The following is a 27,315-nucleotide window of genomic DNA, read 5'->3' as shown; positions in this document are numbered from 1 at the left end:
TATTTCCTATTTCTAAGATTACTTTTCAAGTAGTTATTTAAACCTTTTGAATGTGTCTGGTTAAATGACTACGTATGGTAAAGTGTTCCACCTTTTGTAAAAGATTCTTCTATTTTCTTTCTTATGATTTACTGAAGTTGTCCTATAACTGATTTAGTAAGTGGAAATTATTTTTCACTGTACACAGTGAAGCTGTTTGAAATCTTGAAAGCCTCTAGTTGCAGTGGAAATTATTCCAATTTTTCAAGCTTTTCTTCATGACAACAACCTCTTTCCTGGAATGATTCCAAATATTTGCTCTACACTTTTTACAGCTCTGGTACTTATTTTTCTGTAATGGGTGGTCAGAACTGCATGCAATATTTTACCAGTGGCCTAAGGAATGTGTCACGTTCTTCTTTTTCTACTTCGTACCTCTGTTCATAACACCCAGCACCCCATTTAACCCTGCATTGCAAATAGAAACAGGGTGGAAGTGGCTACTGCGGATGCTGGAGATTAGAGTCAAGATTAGCGTGGTGCTGGAAAAGCACAACAGGCCAGGCAGCATCTGAGCAGCAGGAAAATTGAAGTTTCGGGCAAAAGCCTGATGACCTGCTGTGCTTTTCCATCACCACTGTAATCTTGACTGCAAATAGAAACAGTCAGTCATTTAAAAGATTTAAATATCTGTGCTCCTCTTCTCTCCATTCTACTCATTAGAGGTGTGTTAAACTTTCTTTAGTGGGTATTTTGCTGCAAAATGTATGCTTATCTGCATTTAGTCCTTTTTGCCAGCTATCTGCTTGCACTGTTATCTGCTGTTTTCTTGCAACTTCTTCCAATAATCTATTATTAATGATATCACATGATCTAAAACAAACTTTAATTATATACTGAATGTTACAATGCTGCTTTATGTGCGTATGATTTTGTTGGCATCTAAGGTTCTTAATTTTCAGGTTTTTTCTTGTATGTTTCTTCTTTGGATGTGGGCAGGCTGATCTCTGTCCATCTCTAACTGTCCACGAGAAAGTTGGGTGGGCTAAAATGGAGTCACATTGGAAAATAATTTGTGAAGCACTGTTGAAGTTCTTTCCTTCACTTCACATGTACGTAATCCAGCAAGATCACATCCTATTGTCTGTCATAGACTTCATCCTATATTGCATTCATTAACTGCATTGAATGCTTGAAATGCTGAGGGTAACTTTGGTGGTTGGACAGGAATACATTGACCCACAGATTTGGTGCTAAGAGAAGATAAACAATGGGACGATTAATGCTTCGAGTCACTTGAAGTTTAGGAAGTCTATCTAATTGATGTGCCTAACTGTATTTGCATTCATAAAAAAAATTATAATTACATGATTCCTGGTCAGAAACATTTTTTTCAGATACCCTTTGGCTATTAATTTTCAAACCTTTGTTTTTGACCACTTCAGTTCTGATTTCATTTCAATTTTTAGTATTTCTAATGTTTCAGTTTTTTCAGATTGTTAATCTGTTAATTTTAATTAAATTGGATTATCTGCACTTGTATCAAGAAAGGCTTAGAATGTAATGCAAAAGTCTGGTAGTCGACTTGTTTTTCTCTCTGTGCATAACAGGATGTTACCAAATTTGCTTTTTGTTTTGTTTGCTTCCCTCCCCCAGAAGCTAGAGAAGCATGCCCACTTCTTAAAGTAAGCCTCTAGTTCATACCACCAGACTGCCTGCTCATTTGACTTCCTTATAAACAATTATACAACATTTCCTTTACTCTTTTTATTACCATGTTCCTGCAAACAGTGGCTCAGACTTCAGATACAGTGCTGTAAAGTGAAAATGGTGACATTACTGTCTGCAGAGAGGTCTAGAGACCTGGCTTTTGCTATTTGCTCACATAGATTGGAAATGCTGTTTTTCACTTGCTGACTTGACCTATACGGACTTTGTCTTTGTTTGGTGACTATAAAATGAAGTTGACTGCCTGGCTCGTAGATGAAAGCTCAATCGCAAAATTGCTCCACTCATTGTTTTCTTGTACCTCGACCTCCTTTTCTCAACAAGTAACTTTTTTTTTACCTCTACCCTTACAGCCTCACCGCCAGATATGTGGATTTCATGGATGTCTTTCATTACTAAGATTAAGGCCGTTTGTTCAGTTATTTCTGCTACCATCTGGATTGCATTTAAAAATGTTTGAGGACCAATAACTAGTAAATAAGTGCTATAATTTATGGGCAATTCAGTGCTGATAATCAATTGTGCTAATTTGTACAGAACCTGATAGCATCACAACATCGTCAAATATTCCTGTTGTATTTTCAATTCCGATGGCTACAGAAACCTGGTATTTGAAATTCGCTTTTGACAAGCTATGACAGTGACTTCTATTTCACTGACTTCACTGTGAACTTGCTTTATGTAAGTTATACAAGTATAAAAGCAAAAAGAGCAATTACTGAAAATCTGAAATAGAAAATACCAAAGATTCTTCATGCATTAGTCATGGAGGAAGGGAGGAAGATTATCTATGGGATATGTCAGCAGAATTGTGCAAGTATAGTGAAAATGCAAATGAATGTATTGGATATGGATGGAGCATTTAGATGACATGTTCTAGTAGATCCTGGGAAGTTGAAAGTGCAATGGTTTTGCTAGTTGTGCAATGAGGACCACACTAAATTAAGAAAATACCAGCATGCTTGACTTTTGGGTATTATTTAAAGTTTGGCAACTTACCCCTTTGTGTCTTAGTTCAGTGAATTGCTTTGTAGACAGACATATATTAACCTTGATCTTGTAGCTAAATAACTTAGTTTAATATCCTATCCAGATAGTTTATGATCTATTTGTTCCCATCATCCCTTGCTAACCCTTTTTCTCTTTTTCCTTTCAGATGCATGTTTCGTTTTCCCAGCACTGTGATAAAGATTACTTTTACATCGCTTTACAGTAAGCAGGAGGTGAAGGAGGAGCAACCACCATCTCCCATCCACCCACTCCGCCCACAGATCTCACCACTTAAAATTAACATTCCTGATCCTAATATTGAGCTGGTCAGTCCTATCCCCTCACCCACTGGTACTATCAGGTAGGAGCCAAACGCTGAAGATTTTATTTGTGTTGACTTCAATGAGAGTGTGCCACAGTGTGTTCCAATTGCTAGTCCTACAGCATGGAAGAGATTTGAATTTGGGGTATTAAGACCATGCCTGTGATCTGATTTTCAGAAGGTCTAATTTTCAGAATGGCCTAGTCATGTAACCGTACCAGAATTGTAGTTACAAAATTCTGTTAGTATCTTCCATGGCAGAGCATTGATTTTAGATTACATTACAGTGTGGAAACAGGCCCTTCGGCCCAACAAGTCCACACCGACCCGCCGAAGCGCAACCCACCCATACCCCTAACCTAACACTACGCGCAATTTAGTATGGCCAATTCACCTGACCTGCACATCTTTGGACTGTGGGAGGAAACCGGAGCACCCGGAGGAAACCCACGCAGACACGGGGAGAACGTGCAAACTCCACACAGTCAGTCGCCTGAGGCGGGAATTGAACCCTGGACTCTGGCGCTGTGAGGCAGCAGTGCTAACCATTGTGCCACCGTGCCGCCCACTGGATGGGATAAATGTGTATGTTGGTTCTCTATTAAAGTTAGAGGTTCTTATTCTGTCTAATTCTTTTAAAACAACATAAACTTGAGAACATTATAAATGAATGAACTATATGGTTTGGTTAATTTTAAGCAAGCGTTTTTGGAAAAGTGTAGAGGTGGTTATTTTGTCATGTTTCTTACTGTATGACTGAAACCCTTTCCTATTATGAGTAAGGATTAACTTGCATACCCACCTTTTTCATTAGCTCAGTGAAGAAGATAACTTTGGTACCACTCTGTATAATGTGTAGGTTGGGTGCGGACAAGCTTCAAAGGTTGATTCTTGGGGACGTTTTTACTCCCCAGTGGTGTTGGAGTTTTGGGTTGAGTTGTAAGGATTTCTCTTTCCTCAAAAGGATATTATCACAGTGAGAGTAAGGACTATAAAATAAACAGCCAACATAAAGAATGTTAATTTCAAATGGATTAAAAATAATTTGAAGTAAAAATACACACCAAGAACATGAGGAAAAAAATGGAATTAAAATGGGAAGACAACTGACATAATTTTTGAAATTTTATTTTTAAGATGGTTGCAACAGAATGAGGCAGGTGCAGCAAATTGTACTTGAGAATAGAACAGAGAGTTAGATACAGACCCTGTTAAAATTAACGAGGAACCTTTTGTGAGTTACGTGTTCTCCTATAATGATGAGAATCTCAGGCAGAAATAGCTTACATATGTTTTTGCAGGGTTTAGGTTACAAAATTGGACCAATTTGATTTGATCAACTTTTAAAAAGCTAATTGAAGTGCAAAAGGCGCAATGGACATAAAAGAAGCTTTTTTAAATAGGTGGCTGAGGTGCAAAGAGAATTGTTAGCTCGTTAAAGTGGATAGAGCGACGGAAGGCATGCTGTGAGGCTTGAGTGAGTATAAAATAATTGGAGCATGCATTCTTGAAACACTTTCTTGAAAGATCTTCCATGATCTCCAAACTTGCAGTAATTTCAATGTTGGTAAATTTTATTGTTAGAGCTATGGGTGTATCTTGCTATTAACTATTGACTGTAAAGAAATGGTGAAAGTGCTGGCATTGACTATGGAAGCAGTGATTCCATAGTCAATGCCAGCACTTTCACCATTTCTTTACAGTAGTCAATGCCATTGATCAGGTAAGATTTGCAAAAGGGTGTTAATCTGAATAAGCTGACACATTTTTAAACTGTGCAGATCTATCTGATCAGATGTTGAGCACGCATTGACTCGGATAGAGTGATGGAAGTAGTTCAGCAACTTGGAGAAGTATAATTTTGGCCCAAGTTTCATAAAAAATTAAGAATTTTGTACAAAGTAACTTCAGTTATACTAACTATATTGTTGGACTTTTTGATCAAATTGCGTTAGAATACAAGAATGTTCGTTTTTACCAATACTAAAATTTGTAGAGCCTAAAAATTCCTAATAATCACATAAGATTCAAGCATGTTAAATGCTGATTAGTAGTGTTTGTACCAGTCTTCCCCTCATTCCTGATTAAGGCCAAATTTTATGATCCAGTGTTAAATTGGGATTCGTCAGAGGTTGTTTTGTTAAATGGCTTAATTTTACGAAGACTTTGAAATTGTAAAGTGAAATATTGCCCTCCTATGGTAAATAGCTATGCTGCTTTGTTTAAGATTGAGTTGTCACATGTTATGGAAATTGCTATGGTTGTTAAGTGATATCAGTTACTAGTATGTTGTAACTTGTCTGCTCTAGTTTGCAGTAGTAGCCTCTGCGTGTGCTGGTTTTCTTTGTTTAGACCTTCATCTTAAGGTTTCCCTTAATATTTTGGGCTGGTAATACATATTTAAGGAGGCATAGTTTTCTGTACATATGCAAGTGAGGTATTCAATAATATAATATATAACATAAGAAACAAGCCATTTAGCCTGATTTGTGGTGTTATTTATATTTTGCGAGGGTTGTCTCTAATTCCAAAAACCTCACCTTTAGAGTTTCAGCCTATCTCTATTTCCCATTTCATGTGTTCTCTGGTTTCCTTTCAACAGTATCTAAGCTATTTGCCTCACCCACTTCCTGTGGTAACTGGTTTGACTCTGAATAAAGAGACTTTTCTTTATTTCTTTGTTAGGTTTATGAGTAACTATCATTTATTTATGGTTTGGGGTTTTGATTCTCTACAACTACTGTGCCTGGCCCCTTTCATAATTTTTAACAATGGCAAGTAATTTTCTGAAGAAATAAACTCCAACCTGTTCAATCTTTCTCGATACTTTTTAACGACTCTGCATTTTTGCAAGCTTTTTGTGCACTTTCACCAGTGATGCTATATCCTTTTTATAGTATTCTAGACCAGAAGTGTGTGTGTAGCTCAAAGTCCAGCTTGATTATAGTCTTGTACAAGTTTAACATAATTCTTATTCTGACAGGGATATGAGAAGCCTCTGAAATGCCATTAGATGAAAAGGACTAACTTAAGTTCTTCAGGAAATATTGCAATGATTTCCAAGAGGCAAAAAGTTGATGCAGTACCAGTTTACGATACAAGCATAATCACAAGACTAAGTATATTCTTTGAAGACCTGAAACTGTGCAAATGCTTTTGATGCCCTTGCGCTTAAGCAAGGTCATAGTGCTTAGATCAGAGGTGCCAGCCTCTGTGCTATGGAGAAGTCAGCATTTTCCACTTTTTGATTTTATTTGTAATTACAAGGGAAAGAATTTAACAGCCCAATTCTATTAGTTATGATATTGATAAATGGTAATGTAATTTTAAATGATTTATTTTGCCCCACTCTCGTTTAAAGACCCTTTATTTTAAATAATCATCTATTGATATATTACAATCTAATACTTGGTCAGATTGTGTCACACAGTAACAACTGATCAAGGGCTCAGATAATGGTTAAATTCATTTAACTGAAGTAAGAGCGATACAACATCATGGTTCCAATGTGCTTGCTACTTAACAAAACACAACTGTGCATTTTTATCTGAATTCACAGGATGTGGATGATGTTGGCCAAACCAGAATGTGTTACATATCCTTCTCAGTTGTAGAGGTTGTGGGTTTGGAGCATGCTGTTCAAGGAGCCTTGGCAAATTGCTGCAATTGTTGATCATATTATTCCACTGTGCCACACCATTTACCTTCACATGTCCTGACTGAAGTGTCATTCTCGGGTAAACAAAAAAAAAGCACATGCTATTACATATTTGTATAATTTGATTAAAATCTCAATATTAAAATCAAAGCTTTACCCTGATAACAATGGCCTATGCATACACAATTTCACAAAACCATGCTATTGAGCATGATACTCAAGTTAATGGTTGAGGTGTCAATCAAGGAAGCTTCAAGGATTCCTGTTTGGTATCAAGCTCTGAGTGTTGTTATAACTGCACTCATCCAGGAAAGTGTCGAGTATTTCATCACTCTGCTGAATTGTGCCTTGTAGATGATGGGCAGACTCTGGGAGTCAGTGGTGAGTTACTTGCCACAGGATTCCTCGCCTCTGATCTGCTGTTTCGGCTACATATTTATATGGCTGTTCCAGTTCAGTTTCTGGACGGGGCTGGCCTGTTTCTGTCCCATATATTGTGTGAAACATTGCAAGTAATTAAGAAAAATATCATTGGTAATTTTTGTGAAATAGTGAGAATATGGACCTTCACCAGGCTAAATGAGATTTTTTTTCCCAAGTTATACAGTTATTTAACAGCAGGTGTTTAATCTTTAATTTTCTTGAGAATGACTGACTTCAGTCAGGACATGTGAAGATAAATGGTATTCAATGGATGTTGTGTTTGCGTTATGAAATGGAAGCTGATTCTGTGGCCTTTGGGTACTTAAAAGGTGTTGGATTTTGTAATGGTTGGGAGCTTGGTAACAGCACCCTGCCTGATCATTGTTGCCAGCTATTAGAATTGAGCTGCTGATCTTTGATTCTATTCTTTGATACTCCTTGTGTTCTTTTTGCAAGAAATAGTTTGCTGCTGACTACTAATTTCAACATTTAAGCATTAGATATAAAATAAAATTGTGCACTGGCTTTGCCAATTTGTCCCAGTGAGCCCTATATAGGAGGGAAAATGATTGCATCTATTTATTTATAAGCATGTAATTCTAAACGAGCGGGCCTTGACACTCTAATATTTGTGCCTTTCATTTTCATCATGAATTTTCGTTTTACTAACATTGCATTCCACTTCCTAACAAAGTCTGCTGCTTTGTCCTGGTCTGTGGCACAGAATATATTTACTGAATCATTTCCACTGATGGATATTCCACTGACATGAAAGCAACCTACAAAGAAGAGTAATTTAAGACAATTTTTGTGATTGAAAGGCATGGGTTTTTGCTGGAGTTTGACAGAAGATGAGCTTTCTGTGCGGAAGGAACATTCTTAACTCTGGCAAGTAGAGAGGGAAAGGAAAGATTAAAAGTGTTATGGTGGGAATGGAGTATTATTTAAATAGTGTTGCAGCTTTCTGCAATTTTTCTCTAAGGAGCTTTGAGTTACTGTGCACGAACCACTACAACAGCTAATCAGTAAGGCTAATGCAATGCTGGCTCTTATTTCAAGGCGGTTAGACTATGAGATCAGGAAGTCTTAGGTGGAACCTTACAAAATTTTGGGGAGACCACATCTGGGATTCTGAGAGTAGTTTTGGTCCCTCATTTAAGGAAAGATATCATTTCATTGGAGGCAGTTCAGAGAAGGTTTATGAGGGTGATCCCTGGTATTGTCAGATTGTCCTACGAGCAAAGGCTAAACAGCTTGACACTACCCACTGGAGTTCAGAAGTGTAAGCGATCATCTCACCAAAACATCTCATTCTTAAGGGACTTGAGAGGATAAATGCTGAGAGGATGTTTCTCCTCGTGGGATAGTCCAGGGTAAGAGAGCATTGCCTCAGAATAAAGGGGCACCAATTTAAGACAGATGAGGAGGAATTATTTCTGAGGATTGAAGACTGCTTGCCATTTGTGAGGGCTGAGATAGATTTTTGATCAGTAGGGGAATCAAGGGTTACGGGAAAAGGGCTAGAAAGTGGACGTGTGAGGAGTGTCGGATCAGACATGATCCTATCGAATGACTGAGCAGGCCTGAGGGTCCCAATAGCCTACTCCTGTTCCAATCTGTAATTGTCTCATAGGGCGTAGATTTAAAGTGATAAGCAAAACAAGCAAGAGTATAGTGAGGAAAAGCTTTTCGCAGTGTGTAGTTAGGGTATGGGATGCACTGCCTGGAAATTTGGATGCAGATTCAGTTGAGGCATTGGATGATCACTTGGGTACAAATAATGTGCAAAGATATGGAGTAAAGGCAGTAGATTAGCACTGGGTAATGGTGTGTGTTTGATGAGTCAGTGCAGACATGAAGGGCAGAAGGGCCTCCTACATGGTGACAAATCTCAGATTCTGTAAAGATCGTTGTCATCGCCTCCATTCCCAAACTAATCCACCTGCAACATTTTGTCATCAAGTCTCCTTAAATTATTGTATCCCAAATTTCTTCCCAGTTTTCCTGCAATGACACATTTGAATTTGATTCAAAGACAAGAATCCACTTCAAAGATTGAATATTATCATAGGCTGCAAAAGGACTGTCCTTATTGGTTTATGTTGCTGGTACAGTGGTAGTATTGCTACCTCTGAGCCAGGAGATCTGGGTTCAAGTCCCACCTGCTCCAGAGATGTGTAAAAATATCTTTGAACAGGTTGAATAGAAAATATTATACTAGTTATCCAAATTCTTGTGTTCTCAGGTAGCTGTTAATGTAATAATTTGAACAAACTTTCTTTTTGCCAATTGCATTTTTCAAGGTCTGTTATACTTTGTATCTATATGGAAGATTACTGTATATGTCATTAATAGAAATGTGATTAAGTATGGTGAAATCTCATTGGATAAACATAAATAACCAGTATTTATTTTCAAAGGTTAAGAATTTCTGCAACATATATGCAGCAGACATAGTCAATGACTTGCTGTTAAAGGGAGCTACTTTGAGGGTGAACCATCCTGTGATGTTTTTGGCTAAGTTATTCTGAATCTTTGATGCCTTGCTAGTCAAGGAAGACTGGATTCTTAGACTACCTGATCTTCTGATGTCACCTCAACATATGCTGATTTGAATGGTCACATTTGGCACAGTGGCATAAAAGCAAGGCTGTTTAGGAGTTGGCATGTACTGTTGAACTAGTTTTTTGTCCATTTGTAGTGACAACCCTAGTTCCTTTTCACAATGTTATATTTGAAAGCCTGCAATACAGTGAAATAGTGTCAAAGCATAACAAAAACTAATAAAACTAACAGGGTTATGACAATGCCAACAATTCATTTGAATACCTTTTATAAGCTTGTTTGGTCAATGTAAGTGCAGTTTCTTGAGTTTGTTAATGAACAAGCCAATGATACAATCCTTAATCTATAGTTTCCTGTGAGCTGAGGCGCTTTGTTTGTTGGCCCGAGTGAGTTGAGTAGTGAAGTAACAGCACCTAATGCAAATGACTGTGTTTTTAAACTGTTGTGAAACTAAACGTCATGTCGTCAGATTAACCAAAAGGAAAAGCCATCAGCCTGATCCTGTGCTTACCTGAAATAAGAGCATGAATGCAAACTTTTAAAACATTTATAAAAACCAGGAGCATGAACCTATTGCAATAAGCATACCACAGCTCCTCCTCTCTTTTGAAGAAATAACTGGCATGTATGGCTGGTCCAACCTGGTGGACTTAAGGGTGAAATATTCCAATACCAAAATTGCATTTAGTCTTTGTTATTTTTTGTATGTTTCAGATGGAAGTATAACATTGGCATATTAACAGACTTCCAATGCCCCAAAGTCTCAAATAATGATATTCTCGGACACTGTGCCTCTGAATGAAGCACTAAAACTTTTTTTTTAAAAAAAGCCAACATATCACAAAAAATAAGCAACACTTTCATGTATAAGCTTGGTCAGCAGATAGACTCAGACTTAGGTAGTTTTTGTGAACTTCACAAGAGAGTTAGGCCTAGGTTTTCCAACTAGTTACATGTTTCTCATCGTTGTTCCCCGTTTAATTAGTAGAACTGATGGCAAGGGAACAAATTTCAAAGCTTGCACATTTTCCTCTGTCAGTTGCAGTCAGAGTGGAAACTTAGCCCTTGAACTTGAGATAACTGTGGAGATTATGCGCAAGGTAAATAATTTAACATTTTTCTTCATCTGTTGAACCTACTCATAGAAACAAAACAAGTTGTTACAGAAACTGGAGGAAACCCTGAGGTCATATCTTCAAACCAGCTTAAAATTAGCAAGCTGAAACTTTGTCTTATCCTAAAAGTTCTGACAATACATTTAAATAAATCAGAACCAGTCTTCTCCAGGTAATGAAAAAGATATAGCCCACCATCTCATTTTCTTTCTTTGTCTGACCTCCTAAAGAAACAAGTAATTTCCCTTATTTAGAATTTTTGTGGCTGGAGTATCACTTGCAAAAGTTTCTCTTCTGACTCCTGCACAGTTAACTCTGGAATTGATCAAGGATGCATCTGTCATTGGCTCCCTCCATTTTGCTTTTGCTTGGTAACCCTTGGCAACCTTCTTAATTTTCACATCTGTGCAGACTACACCCTCCTTACCATTTGATTGCTTGTCCAAATTCTGTACTGAATTAGCAGAAATTAAATACTGAGATGGGAAGCTATTGATTTGAATCCTGGTGCCAAACTCTGTTCTGTAACTACCAGCTCCATCCCTCTCCGTGCCTGACTTCACCCCATCTCGGCTAATTCATACTTTTCTAATTTCTTCTCTTAATTATTCCAATGCATTCCTGGTTGGTCTGCCATATTGTATCAGTATAAATTATGAGCTCATAGAAAACACTGCTGAAATGCCTTAATTATTCTCCTCATTGTTTCTGAATTACCCTGTAGTCATGCCTCCCCTGCTGTCATCATAATCTCTTCTAGCCTCTCAACCCTCTGATATATCTGCATTCATCTAATTCTGACCTCTTGAGCAGCACCTTTTTTCATTTTTCTTCAGTTTCCTGGGCCTTATGCTTTAGAATTCATTCCCTGCCACTTGTTTCTCTTCTTGCAACATTTGTTAAAGCCTACCTCTTTGACCAAGCTTTTGGTCATCTGACCTGATATCTGCTTAGGTGGTTTGGTGTAAAATTTTGTTTTGTAATAGTATTGTAAGTACTTTAGAATGTTTGGTGATGTTAAAGACACAATAGACACAAGTTGATGTAAGTTTATAAGGAAAGCTAAAACACTGTCCATATCGATAAGTCGAATTTCCATGAGACAGTGGATACACACTTATTTTCTGAATCATGTGGAATTCAGATCGAAACAACAACTAAACCTAAAGAACTTCACAGTTGATATGATAGCTAAAGAAGATGGACTTATTGCTTAAGTGTGCAGTTCATCAGCCCTTCGTGCTGCAACACAAACCAGAAAATTAACATTTTCAGTGAAAATTCAGTTCAAAATAAAACTTTGCTTAAGATTTGCAACATAGGCTTGTTCAGAATCAAACACAGGGAATAGTTGCTTTGTAAACCCAATGAATCTTTAAAGGTATTTAGCATCTACAAAATTCAGTGGAATTACTTTCAATATCATATCCCTGCTAGTCATAGTCATACATTGACATTGAACATTTTGTATTGTAAACTTTCCGATTAAACACACTCAAAAGGAACTAGGGTTACTACCATAAATTGCCAGGGCAGTAATATTCTGGCCTGCATGTTGCAGGGGATGCATGAACAGGAGATCCCTGCAAAAGTGAAAAATGAATGTCACCTGCTGTGGGGTACATTAAAAGAACTGCGGATACTGAAAATCTGAAACAAAAATAGAAAATGCTGAAGAAAATCAGATCTGCCAGCACGAGTGGAGTGAGAAACCAAGTTAACATTTCGAATACAGTGACATTTTGCCTATGGCTGTCCTTGATCAATTACAGGAGCACAATTTTACCTTAAAATCAGCAACAATAATATGTATTTATATAGCTCCTTTGATGTAGTATAACATTCCAAAGCACTTAAGAGCCATGGACGTCAGAACAGAATAGACAAGATATTCAATCAGGCGACCAAAACCTTGGTCAATGGATAGGTTTTAAGAGTCTAACGGAAGAGGGAGAGGCTGAGAGATTTGGGGAGTGAATTCCAGAGTTTAGAACAGTTAAAAAGCCCAATTACTGATTGTATAATTAAAGTAGCTGTACCACAGTTTAGCATTAAGGGAATGCCAGGTTGGAGGGATTTGCAGTGTTTGAGGCTGAGACTGAAGATATATGCCAATGGATCTGTTAAGTTTCTTCTGATTATAGTTTCTGAAAGTCATTTCTGTGCATTTCAAAATTTTTAAGAAATTTTTAATGGGTTTGAAAGCTAAATATTTAGAACTCAAAAGTATGATGGACTGTTTGTGTCTTTCTAGGTTTGCCTCTTTTTCTTGAGGCTGGTGGCTTATGGAACATTTTGCTGGGCAGATTTTGGTGTATATGAGGCTTTCTGTGTGCAGCTGAGGTTATTTTGGTATATGGGTGGTTGCTCTCCACAACAGATGTGCTTTTCCACATTGTTTCTGAAATTCAAATATATTGTTAAATTGATGCATTGAGAAAATAATATTTGTCTTTTGGAAATGAACTAATTACAATAGTGCCAAATCTACTGTTCCATTCAGGATTTACTTTTGAATATCATTGAAGTTTTATTTAGACAGGATATTAAAACCCATGCTTTTGTTTAGAATGTTATTTTAGTTTTACAGATTGACACACACAGTGTAAACAAATTGTACCATTCAGCTTTGTATTGTCTCTTCATTTACACCCTCTATGAGGGGTTGAAGCAACAAACGCGTTCAGTGCTTTATCTTCCCCTTGCAGTGCCTCCTGCGTAATTTTCCCTTATATGGTTTACGCTTTGATTGCTGCTTCACTATTGGTTATCCTGCTTTAGTTAATAAACACATTCAAGTTCCTTTTTCAGTGCCCTTTGCCCATCCCCCTTCGGGGCTGAGAGACTATATAAAACATACGCACCAAAAACAAATAACCATACCCTTTTGACCTCGTAGTGCAGCTCAAAATCAGCAGATCTCCGTAATGTTTTGTCCATATTGGAAATTCAGACTGCAAATTTCCCCAGGTTGCCACTTTAAGAAATGGATAGTTTTCCATTATATCCTTTAACCACTGTCAGTATAATTCTATTGACCTGAATCTAATCAAAATAATACAACTGCATGATTGCTTTGTTCTCCAAATTACATGGAATAGAGTTTATCTAAAGTTCATTTTTTTGTGCAGGAGTATTTCCTCGAGGCTCCAATTGTTTGTTTATAATAAATTGTGTTATTTTCTTCTTTCACCTTAGTTTGTACAACCCAGTAGTAGATAAGTTAGAAAGCAGTTTCTTAAAACATTTTTCCAGTTGTTCGAAAAGCTGGTTGTTGATGTTGAAAGAAATAATCAAAGCAGTGTAGAATTTTTAAAAACGGTTTAACCCTTGGGTGAAGCTTCCCTCCAGTTTGACATTGAAGTACCCTGTAGTGCGTTCATTGAAACCCTAAGCTCTGACTTATTTTCCCCCCTGCAGCCACTCCACCTGTCTACTTCTCATTCTTTCCAAATACTTATTTTTGCCCAAGTTTTGTTTGCTTGTCCTAATATCTCCTTGTGTGGCTTGAGAGAATTTGGAAAGGCTGTTTGGATAATTTAAAGTTAGTTTGAGTTTGCTCAATTAAATGTATCAAATTAACCATCTCCTTTTAAAGTGTTTAATTGCTTGAAGTTCAACAGAAGATATACCATTAGATAACTTTAGGACAATGTGTTAATGAAAAATGTAAAATTTCATTAAGTACAAGCAAACAAAACATTACACTCATCTAATAACCATGAACTATTTAATTGAGCCATAAATGCAAATGTTATGTTTAACAAACACAAGACAGAAATTAACTGAATATCCATAACCTGGTTTACAGAGGAGAAATCTATTTCTTTGTTGAGACAAAACACCTCTAATTAAGGGGAGGCAATGGCCTAGTGATATTATCGCTGGACTGTTAATCCAGAGACCGAGGTCATGCCCCCGGGGACCTGGGTTTGAATCTCGCCATGGCAAATAGTGGAATTTGAATTCAACAAAAGTCTGGAATTAAGAGTCTGATGATGACCATGAAACCATTGTCGATTGTTGGAAAAAACCTAGCTGGTTCACTAATGTCCCTTAGGGAAGGAAATTGCCATCCTTACCTCGTCTGGCCTACGTGTGACTCCAGACCCACAGCAATGTGGTTGAATCTTAACTGTCCTCTGGGCAATTAGGGATGGACAATAAATGTTGGCCCAGCCAGCGACATCCTCATCCCATAGATGAATAATAGAAAGTTTATTGGGAGTGACAGAAATCTAACTTGCCGACAGAGATATCTGCCCCTGCAAACTAGACTAATTTAGATCAATCTAAATCCTGCTTGAGGCAGGAATACATTCTGACTGCCTGAGAATAAATTATACTCGAAATAATGATTCCCTGAGCCATCCTTTTATATGACTAATTTCCCTTTAAGTAAATGTTGTTATTGAAATCTAATTTGTTAATGACATTATAATTGTCAATTTAATTAATCTGTCTATATGCACATATTGCCGTATACATTTCAAGACAGTGGAATGTCAGGGTATTTACTGTAACATTAATGACTAAAACTGGAAACCCTTGTAGCGCATTGGAGAAACTCGACATTTTAAATATAGGACTAAAGTCTAGAACCCAAGTTTGCTTACACTGTGTCAAGATTTGTCTGATAGCACTTCTGAAGGAATTTTTGTCATTTACAATGAGAGGTGGAGGCTAACATTGTGTATCTTTTTTGGGAGGGTTATGGCCTACTTTATGCTGTTCTAAAAAAAATTGGATTTGTGTTTTGAACATTCTAGCACCTGTCCTATGCAGATTGCCATGAAATAACATGTTAGAGGATTTGAAATTAAAAAGTGAGAAAAAGTAAAAAAAATCTCTATTTTTAATTGTGACCTTTTTGACAAACATGGCCTGAGTGCTTTTAGTCTATTTTATTCTTTTCTCTGCTTTTTGCCTTTGCCGTCCTTTTTTGTCATAACCTCTATTTTTCTACATTGGATCTCAATTTTCTGCCATCACATATGTTATCACTTTAAGTTTTACATTCGATTAAACTTGCATTTAGATAGCATCTTTATTGTAGTAAAATATCCCAATAGAATCCCAATATCGTTTATCAACAAAATTTGACATAAAGCCACGAGTTGTTAGAAGTGGATTAAAATCTTAGTCAAGGTGGTAGGTTTTTAAGGCCCATCTTACAAGAGAAGGAAATGGCAGAAGTGTCCAGGAAGGAGATTTTAGTGTTCAGGATACAGGCAACTGAAATGGGACCACCAGTGGTGGTGTGGGGATATTAAAACAATTATATGAAAGGTGGCCAAATTGGAGGAATGCAGAGTTCTTTGGAAAAAGAGGCGGTTGAAGATAAGGAGGGGTATGACCATGGGTGATTTGAAAATTTGGATGCAAATTTTATGATCAGGGCTTTTTCAATTTGGGATCCAACACAGATTAGTATGTACGGTTGATTAGTGAATGGAAATTGCTGTGTTGGTTTTGAATGAGTAACAAAGGATGAAAGATGGGATGTCACCTGTGGGGTAAATGGACACACTTGATCTTCAGATTTATTTGGAAAAGTGAACCTTTTATTGCAAATGCTGGAAAACTGAAATAAAAATGGAAAGTGCTGGAGAAACTTGGTCTGGCAGCATCTGTGGAGAGAGAAACAGTTCATATTTCAAATCCTAATATTATTAATAATATTATACTTTTATTTTCTTTCAGGAATTAAAATAGCTTTTACTCTTCTTCAGAACTCCAGAAACTTCAGAATTTCTGTATGTTGATCAGATTAATAATAATACAGACCATGTTAGAGTAAAAGCTGATTTTCTTTCAGCATTATAATGTCAGATAAAAATATTCACAGATGAATCATGAAACTAATGAGCTCATTTAGTTTGAAATCATTCACCTCGCTCTCTCTCTCTCTCTCTCTCTCTCTCTCTCTCTCTCTCTCTCCCTCTCTTTCTCTCCCCCCCACCCCCTCCCTGTCTCTACCCCCCCCCACTCTCCCTCCTCCCCCCCCCCCCCCCCCCCCCCACTCCACTCCACTCCACTCCACTCCATTTGTGGTGGCTGTGCCTTAATTCCAGGATCTTAAGATTTGGTATTCCTGACCAAAGCCATCCTACCCCTCTTTTAAGATGCACCTCAAAACCTATCTCTTTGGCCAAGATTTTGATCATCTCCATTAAGATGCCCTTATGTTGCTCAGTGACCAAATTTGTTTGATAAAACACTGAAGTATGTTATATTATGTTAGGTGCTATGTAAAAGCAAGTAGTTGCTGTTCAGGTTTAGAATTCTAAGAATCTAGTGACATGGAAAGCACTTTATCTGCAGTCTTATTCTTGTGGAGTTGTGAGTCTTGCTATTATGACCAGAATTACACCGTTAAATTTTCTTAATTGTTTTGTGGTTGATTTCGTTGGTTGCATGAATATAGGTGTAATATTTCTTTTTGTAGTAAGGTTGTTTGTTGTGTAGATTTATTCTGATTACTGGAAACTGCTGAGACATTGATTATAATAAAGCATTTCAAGGGTCTGTTTCCAATCTACCAAAGTACATACCTCAGTAAAGCTCCACCAGTCATGTGTACGTTTCAGAATGTTTGTATCCCTGGCGATTATACATGGCTGAGACTTTCAGTCTTGTATATGTTAAGTTTTTGCCTAGTTGTGTTTCAAGCTCATGTTGGTTATTTTGAGTCTTTCGGGTGACCTTTACAATCTTCTGTTTCTCTGCTGGGAGCTTCGGATTGTTGACAGGCTTTTGAGTTACTTATATGTTCTTTCAGGTAGGGTAGATTGCAAATGTATCCTTTAAATTTGCAGATGACAGCAGCTCTGAAACTAAAGTGATTTTAGGCAAATATTTATTTGCAGAGGGATGCAAGATGATAATAGGTTCCTGTGTTGGTGGCATTCCAGTGTGTGAAACGATTCTACACTTTTTTTTCAAATTACAAGTAGACCTGCAGAAAATTGTCACCATTAAGAATTTCCTCTGGTGTAATCAAAAGTGGGAGCAGAGGTTGCAACTGTACTCCGAATATCAAAATAATATTTATATTTCATCTAGTGCCTGTCTGCCTGAAGTGATTCATGAATGTGACTTGCTTCTGGAGTGTAGCTACAATAATGTAGGCAAAGGCAGTGGCAGTATGCATATTGTGCTCAGGAATGTTTCACATAGCAATGAGATGAATGGCCACTTAATCTGTTTTGTTAAAGGTGGATTATTGGTGATGATGCCAGGAGTAACAGCAAATGAGTAGCAGCTTTGACTATATCCTTATGAATAAATGATATTGTGGTCTAGCTGCAGTGTTCATTGCTGACCTATGTTGTCATATGTAGCAGAAGTAGTCATGATTAAAATCAAATTACTTAGAACTTGTAGCACTGAATCAGTTCATTTAACCCAAAAGGTCCATGGTGGTGTCTATGTTCTTCAAGGTCTCCTCCAACTCTACCGTATCTTGCAGGATCTGCATATCCTTCTCGTCCTTCCTCTGATGTACTTTTAGCTAATTTCCCTATAAAATCTGTGTGTACTATTAGTATTAACTACCTATCCTTATGACAGTAAGTTCCATATTATCACCGCTGTTGAGTAAAGATGTTTCTTTTGATTTCGCTATTGAATATTTTGGTGACTGAGTTGTACTTATTACTCCTGGTTTTGCATTTTCTAACTAGTGGAAATATCTTTACAACTATTGTACTGGACCCATTCATATATTTGAAGGCCTCTATTATGCCAAGCTCAACTTTTTGTAAAGGAAAGAACCCCTGCCTGTTGATTTTATTCCTGGTAGTTGTCCCCTTGCTATTTTGCTATCTTTGTAAATACTTTTTGCACTTTGCCAAAGCATATTAAGTGTATCTTGCAAGGCAACTGGGTTCATGGCCAAGTTGGGAGAATCAGGTGAGGGCACCCGTCGCCTCTTTTTGGCAATTCCAGCTGTATCTTGTTTTACATGGGCACTTGACAAGTAAGTGGTGGACCTTCCCTCGAGATTAAGGACTTGGAGCAGAAGGTAATCTGAGACTGGCAGCTCTGTTGAACTGTCACCAGGAAGGCAGAGATCTGATACCCACCATCATCTAAGTCTAATAAGAAAAACAGGCAGAGCCAGATTAGTAAACACAGTAAGACTGGTGGTCTGAAGTGTGTTTACCTTAATGCAAGGAGTATAACTGGTAAGACAGATGAACTTAGTTTCACAGGCGAATCCAGTTTCTATGATGTTTTAACCATTACAGAAAGTTGATTGAGGGAAGCGCAGTTCAATGTTCCAGGGTTTAGATGTTTCAGGTGTGATAGAGAAGAGGTGTGTGTAAAATGGATGGCTAGATTTACCTGCATTTGGAAAAGAGTGGACTCTTAGTGATAGACAGCATGGTTTTGTGCGGAGGAGGTCTTACCTCAAACTTTAAGTTTTTTTGAGCAAATGACAAAGGTGATTGAGGATAGGGCAATGGATGTTGTCTACATCATCTTTACAGAAACGTTTGACGAGGTGTCTCATGATAGTCTGATCCAGAGAATTAAATCATAGTGCATCCACAATGAGTTGGTAAGTTGGATACAAAATTAACTTAGTTATAGAAGATCGAGGGTAATTGTGGAAGGTATTTTTCTGACTGGAGATCCGTGTCCAATGGTTCTGCAATGATCAGTGCTGGACCTCTGTTGTTTGTAATGTATATAAATGATTTGGATGAAAATGTAGAAGATTAGTAAGTTTGCAGATGACATGAAAATTGGTGGAAGTTATGGATAGTGAGGAACGATCTCGAAGGATACAGCAGAATAATGATCACGTGGAAAGCTGGGCAGAGAAATGGCAGATGGAGTTTAATCCAGTGAAGTGATGCATTTGGAAGGTCCAAAGCAAGAGTTGGAGCCTTGATGTGTAGAGGCTGCAAGTCCATAGCTCCCTGAAAGTGGAATAGGTGGTAAAGAAAGTGCACTGCGTGCTTGCCTTCGTTGATTGGGACGTTGAGTATAACAGTGGTAAGTTATTTTGTTGCTGTTAGGCCACTTTTGGAGTATTGTGAGAGTTCTGGTTGTTGCGTTATAAGAAGGAGGTGGGGGCTTTAGAGAGGGTACAAAAGAGGCTTCATAGAGTTAGAGTCCTTCCGCAGGGAGGCAGGCCCTTTAGCCCAAACTGATCTGTGCCAATCAAAATACCCATCCATGCCAATCTCATTTCCCTGCACTTGGCCCATATCCTTCTAAACCTTCCCTATACATGGATTTGTCCAAATGTCTTTTAAATGTTGTTAATGTAACTGCCTCAACCACTTCCACTCACCGCTCATTCCATATGCGTACCACCTTCTGTGTTTGTTTTTTTTTAAATGTTGCCCCTCAGGTTCCCTTTTATTCTTTTCCCAACTATCCTTAAACTGATGCCCTCTAGTCCTCAATTCCCCAACTCTGGGGAAAAAGACTGAGTGCATTCACCCTATCCATGCCTTTCCTGATCTTATACATTTATATAAGATCTCCAACGCTTTAAAGAAAAAATGTCCTAGCTTGCCCAACCTCCCTCTCTAACTCAGACAGTTGAGTCCTGGCAACATCCTTGTAAATTTCTTCTGCACTCTTTCCAGTTTACTAACTTCCTTCCTACAGCAAGGTGACCAAAACTGAACACAATGTTCCCAAGTATGGCCTCACCAACATCCTGTATAACTGCAACGCAAGTTGCCAACTTCTATGTTCAATGCCCTGACTGATGAAGGCCAGTGTGCCTACAGCCAGCTTCACTGCTCTGTCTACCTGTGACTCCACTTCCACAGAACTGTGCATCAAACTCCAACGTCCTTTGGTTCCACTACACTCCTTAAGGTCCTACCATTCGCCATGAAATGCCTACCTTGATTTGACTTTACAAAATGCCTACCTTGATTTGACTTTACAAAATGCAAGACCTCCCGCTTATCTATACTAAATTCCATTTGCCATTTCTTGGCCCTCTTCCCCAGCTGATCAAGGTCTTGCCTCACTTTCTGAACCTTCCTCACTGTCCACGATACTGCTGATTTTAGTGTCATCTGCAAACTTTTTTTAATGTATATATTTATTGAAAACATTTTCACTCTTTTACAAAAAACAAACCAAAACAGTTATAAAAGTACAGAAAAGTAGAAATAATATTGTACTATTGTTACAATAACATTGACAATGAACTGACTGCTATTCTTCAAGATAAAATTGTCTCATATTTACTTAACCCAAATTAGCATAAACTTAAATAAAATAGCATTAAATTAAATTACAATCCACTAATACTAAATTACACTACACTGTACTATATTACATTACTCCACTCCCCGCACCTCCATCATGTTATTCTACCCATATTTACTAGGGTCCCCATATTTACTACCATTTACAGCCCTTGTGGCTATATAAAGCCCCTAATCAGTACCGCTGACAGATCCATGTCTATGTAATTTAGAAAGGTCCGCCATGTCTTATAAAATTGCTCTGTTCCGTGGCACACCATACTTTTGAGGGAAATCTTGATTACCCCCAGGTAATCTTGAGGGACTTGCTCCATCACAAGTCTGTGCCACCCTGCAAGACCTGGAGGCTTTTGTGATATCCAATTCATTAGGATGTTCTTCCTTGCACAGTGTGTAAGAATATTGAATAACCTCTTCCCGTGCTCACCCAAAGAAGGAAGATTCAGTAGTCCCAAAGGAAGGACACCAGATCCTCCCTAACTTCCATTCCCAGGATCCTCTCCAGTTCATTCACTGTGCGGATCTTGTAACAGGACCAAAAATAATGTGTAAAGGTGCCAATACTGTTGTTACATTTGGGACATTTCAGGGAGGATCCTTTCTTAAACTTTGCTAACTTCTCTGGCGCCATGTGGGTCCTGTGGAGGATCTTCAATTGCATCGTTTGTGCTTTTTTGCATATTGAAATTTTCATTACATTCCCCCATTTATCCTCCCATGTTTCCGATGAGATTTCTTCCTTTAATTCCTGACTCCAAATCGCTCCATATCTCCCAAGGCATTCCTTCTCTGCAGATGATATACGGCACTAACTGAGAGAACCCCCCCCACATCGGAGCACTCTTCATTCTATACAGACTTGTTGGACTGGACAAAGAGCATGGTCGTCTTTTGTATATCATCGCTAACATAGAACATAGAACATAGAAGAATACAGCGCAGTACAGGCCCTTTGGCCCTCGATGTTGCGCCGATCCAAGCCCACCTAACCTACACTAGCCCACTATCCTCCATATGCCTATCCAATGCACGTTTAAATGCCCATAATGAAGGAGAGTCCACCACTGCTACTGGCAGGGCATTCCATGAACTCACGACTCGCTGAGTAAAGAATCTACCCCTAACACCCCCCCTTAATTTAAAGCTATGCCCCCTTGTAATAGCTGACTCCATACGTGGAAAAAGATTCTCACTGTCGACCCTATCTAAACCCCTAATCATCTTGTACACCTCTATCAAGTCACCCCTAAACCTTCTTTTCTCCAATGAAAACAGCCCCAAGTGCCTCAGCCTTTCCTCATACGATCTTCCTACCATACCAGGCAACATCCTGGTAAACCTCCTCTGCACCTGTTCCAGTGCCTCCACATCCTTCCTATAGTATGGGGACCAAAACTGCACACAATACTCCAGATGTGGCCGCACCAGAGTCTTATACAACTGCAACATTACTTCAGTACTCCGGAACTCAATTCCTCTACCAATAAAAGCCAGTACGCCATATGCCTTCTTCACCGCACTATTTACCTGGGTGGCAACTTTCAAAGATTTGTGTACATGGACACCAAGATCTTTCTGCTCATCCACACTACCAAGTATCCGACCGTTAGCCCAGTACCCCATCTTTTTATTACTCTTACCAAAATGAATCACCTCACACTTAGCTACATTGAACTCCATTTGCCACCTTTCTGCCCAGTTCTGCAGCTTATCAATATCCCGCTGTAACCTGCCACATCCTTCCTCACTGTCTACCACTCCTCCGACTTTCGTATCATACGCAAACTTGCTCACCCAACCTTCTAACCCCTCCTCCAGGTCATTTATAAAAATGACAAACAGCAATGGTCCCAAAACAGATCCTTGCGGAACACCGCTAGTGACAGCACTCCAAGATGAACCTTTGCCATCAACTACTACCCTCTGTCTTCTTCCAGCCAGCCAACTCCTAATCCAAACCTCCAACTCACCCTCAATGCCATACCTCCGTATTTTTTGCAGTAGTCTACCATGGGGAACCTTATCAAACGCCTTACTAAAATCCATATACACCACATCTACTGCTTTCCCCTCGTCCACCTCCTTAGTCACCTTCTCAAAGAATTCAATAAGGTTTGTGAGGCACGACCTGCCCTTCACAAAACCATGCTGACTATCCTTGATCACATTATTCCTATCCAGATGTTCATAAATCCTATCCCTTACAATTCTCTCTAAGATTTTACCCACAACAGAAGTGAGACTCACCGGCCTATAGTTACTAGGGTTATCCCTACTCCCCTTCTTAAACAAGGGAACCACATTTGCTAGCCTCCAATCTTCTGGCACTACTCCTGTAGACAACGAGGACATAAAAATCAAGGCCAATGGCTCTGCAATCTCCTCCCTTGCTTCCCAGAGAATCCTAGGATAAATGCCATCAGGCCCCGGGGACTTATCTATTTTCACCCTTTCCAGGATTTCCAACACCTCTTCTCTACATACCTCAAAGCCATCCATTCTACTTAATTGTGACTCGGTACTCACATCGACAACAATGTCCTGTTCCTGAGTGAATACTGATGAAAAGTATTCATTCAGTGTCTCCCCAATCTCTTCAGCCTCCACATGCAACTTCCCACTAATATCCTTGACTGGACCTATTCCTACCCTAGTCATTCTTTTATTCCTGACATACCTATAGAAAGCCTTAGGGTTTTCCCTAATCCTACCAACTAAGGACCTTTCATGTCCCCTCCTTGCTGCTCTTAGCTCTCTCTTCAGGTCCTTCCTGGCTACCTTATAACTCTCAATCGCCCCAATTGAACCTTCACGCCTCATCTTTACATAGGCCGCCCTCTTCCATTTAACAAGGGATTCCAATTCCTTATTAAACCACGGCTCCCTCACACGACCCTCACCTGGAAATATCGGAAAAGGTCCCTATTAGGAATCCCGTATTTCTGACCTAATTGACTGAAAGACATCAAGACCTCTCCCTCAAATAAATCTCCCAGACAGGAGATTCCTTTACCCTCCCATGCTCGAAGCTGGAGTCCATTGACCCCAGTCTAAATCCTGGGGCTCCCACTAACTGGGTGAACGGCGAAGTCTTAAGAAAATTGCCCTCATCCTGCTGCATTATCCTCCATGCTCTTACTGTATTTATGATAATCGCACTTTCACAGTGGTCAACTACAGATCTCATCTCATCCCTGAACAGTAAGTTGATGAGGGGACATCTCGCCTGTGAGGCCTCAAACATCGAGCCATATCAACTTTGAGTCATTGTGCACCCATTTGTCTATATATGACAACAGGGCGCCTATTTGGTATCTCTTCAGATGTAGGAGGTCCCCTCCCCCACATATCCTGCAGAAGTTGCGTCTTAGTAAATTTATTTAGGGGCACCTAAGTCCCCAAATAAATGATCCAAGTCATCCCTCCGCAGCACCTATTTGGGTAACAGCAATGGGAGCATCCTCATAGGATATAATAACTGAGGAAGAAAATTCATTTTAATCAATGCCATATGGCCTGACCATGATGTGGGTAGTTCCTGCCGTCGCTGCAAGTCCTGCTTTATTCTCTCAAACAGCTGCACAAAGTTAGCTCCGTAAAGCTGCCGGACGTAAGGGGTAATAAAAATTCCCTGACAGAGAAAACCTTTCTATGACCATCTAAAAGGAAACTCCATTCTGTCCCCCAGCTTCAGTATTTCCACCAATCCCCCCCCCCCCCACAGGTATGACTTCTGATTTTGTTAAATTTATCTTGTATCCTGAAAAGCTGCGAGTGGAAAAAACACAGCCTTTATCAAATCTAAAGACTATTTCTACAAACACTACTAAAACTAAGAAACTAACCACTACTCCTAACTCAACCCCCCCAATAGGGAGCATTCACTCCCAACCATCCTAGCACCTTCCAGTTAAGGCCATGGCCCAAACCCAAGCACCACCCCTCACCCAGCAAAACAGAACAATAGAATAACTAATAACCATCAAACAGATATAATATAAAACATACCGGATTAATTGCTTTTCCTTCTAGTGCTGGAGTCGCACTAGGACCAGGTGGGGGCCTGGGCCAATCCGGACCTGATCCAGTGGGCCCGTTCCACACTCATCCGACCTGACTCGATCTCCAGCCCCAGCAACTCCGGAAGCCATCTCGCTAGAAAAATCAGCCAGGTTTTCACCACCTTCATGCTCCAGTAAACCCATGATTCGTAGATTTTGTTTTTCCCTCCGATCTCGATTTTCGAGGCCCTCTACTTGTTCCTGCAGGGCCTGAACCTGGCCTTCCAAGGTTCGGACCCGACCTTCGAAGCTCTCTGTTGCCGCCTCAGAGGCCACGTCCTCTGTTCACTGCTTCTACACGCTGATCCAAAGCCTGGATCTCCTGCTTATGCTTTGTCAGCATGGCAATAATAGGTTCCAACGCTCCCTCGACTTTTTTTGTCATGCAGTTTTGCAAACTCAGTGAGTAAATGCTGTTGCTCCACTGAACTTAAGGGCACCGCCACGGGAGTTGAGGCAGAGGCTGCGGGTGTGCCCGACATAGTAGGGGAGTGCCCTGCCTGCTGCTCTCCCCTAGCTCCCTTTCCCTTGGATGTGTCAGATCTGTCCAATTTTAATTTAAAAGGGCTCTAAGTATTTTACCTGCTTTACGTTACAAACTGTCCTTAGGGGTGGCCATTTTGAATCTCCATCGTCTGCAAACTTCTAATCATTGCCTTCTACGTTCTCATCCAAATCATTGATATAGATAACAAACAGTAATGGGAGCCCAGCACCTTCCCCTGAGGCACTCTACTACGCACAGGCCTCTATTCCAACAAGCATCCTTCTACTATTACTCTCTGCTTCCTACCATCAAGCCAATTGTGTATCCAATTTGCCAGCTCCCCCTGGATTCCATGCAATCTAACCTTCCAGATCAGCCGACCATGTGGAACTTTATCGAAGACCTAACTGAAATCCATATGGACTATGTCTCCTGCCCTGCCCTCGTCAACGTTCCTGGTCACTTCATCAAAGAATTCTAACAAATTTATGAGGGATGATCTCCTACGCACCAGACTGACTACTCCTAATCAAATCCTGTCTTTCCAAATGTATATCTTATTCCTCAGAATCTTCTCAAGTAACTTACCCACCACAGATGTTAGGCTTACTGGTCTATGGTTCCCAGGTTTTTCTTTGAAGCCCTTATTGAATAAGGGCACAACATTTGCTACCCTCCAGTCTTCCAGGACCTCACCCATGGCTCACGATGAATTTGAAATATCAGCCTGGGCCCTTGCAATTGCTTCTCTAGCCTCTTGCATCTGCTTGAATATATCGGGTCAGGACCAGGAGCTTTATCCATCTTCATACATTCTAATACATCCAACACCACCTGTACTGTGATATGGATGTCCCCAAGATATCACCACCAGCTTCCCAAGTTTTCATGTCTTTCTCCACAGTAAATGCAGGAGAAATATTCATTGAGTACCTCACCCATCTCCTGTGGCTCTACACGTACATGTTCACTTTGGTCCTTGAGAGATCCTATTCTCTCTCTAGTTATTTTCCTTTAATATACTTAAAGATCCTCTTTGAATTCACCCTAATCTTCTCAGCCAAGGCTATCTTGTGCCCCCTTTTTGCCCTCCTGATTTCCTTCATTAAACTCTTGTATCCCCTATATACTTCCAGGAATTCCCTTGATCTCAGCTGCATCGACCTGAGGCATGCCTCCTCCTTTTTTCTGGTTAAAGCCTCAATGTGTCTTGTCATCCAGGGTTCCATATTCCTGCCCACCTTGCCCTTCACCCTCACAGGAACATTTTGACCTTGAGCTCCCTTTGCCTGCAAACAAACTATTCCAATCAACCCCTGTCTAATTCCATCAAAATTCACCTTGCCCCAGTTTAGAACTTGAACCTGTAGACAAGTTTTGTCCCTCTCCATAAATACTTTAAAATTAATGGAACTATGGTCACTGGTCCCAAAATGCTCCCTCACTGTCACCTCAGTCACCTGTCTTGCCCTATTTCCCAAGAGTAGGTTGGGTTTTGCCCCTTTGAGTAGGACTGTCTGCATACTACTTGAGGAAACCTTTCTGATCATACTTAACAAATTCCACCCCATCTAAGTCCTTAATGCTATGGCTGTCCCAATCTATGTGAGGAAAATTAAAATCCCCTACAACGACAACCCTTTTGCTCCTGCAAGTCTCCCCAGTCTCCCTGCATATTTGTTCCTGTAATTCCCATCAATTATTTGGAGGCCTATAGTACAACTCTAACAATGTCACCAT

The 27,315-nt window shown here is 39.4% G+C and overlaps 1 protein-coding gene across 1 annotated transcript in view; it reads left to right on the top strand.

Annotated features, from left to right (window-relative positions):
• The window catches only part of foxk1 (forkhead box K1), a 130,547-nt gene that overhangs the window by 43,020 nt on the left and 60,212 nt on the right, over positions 1-27,315 (top strand). The window contains exon 2 of the mRNA XM_043711910.2: positions 2,864-3,058. Within this exon, the coding sequence (XP_043567845.1) occupies positions 2,864-3,058 (195 nt within the window). The remainder of the gene's footprint in view (positions 1-2,863; positions 3,059-27,315) is intronic.

This window comes from Chiloscyllium plagiosum, unplaced genomic scaffold, assembly GCF_037043375.1.
Source record: "Chiloscyllium plagiosum isolate Xiang-an unplaced genomic scaffold, Cpla_swu_hap1 HiC_scaffold_20, whole genome shotgun sequence".
NCBI lineage: Eukaryota > Metazoa > Chordata > Chondrichthyes > Orectolobiformes > Hemiscylliidae > Chiloscyllium > Chiloscyllium plagiosum.
This window is presented reverse-complemented; position numbering and strand designations above follow the sequence as displayed.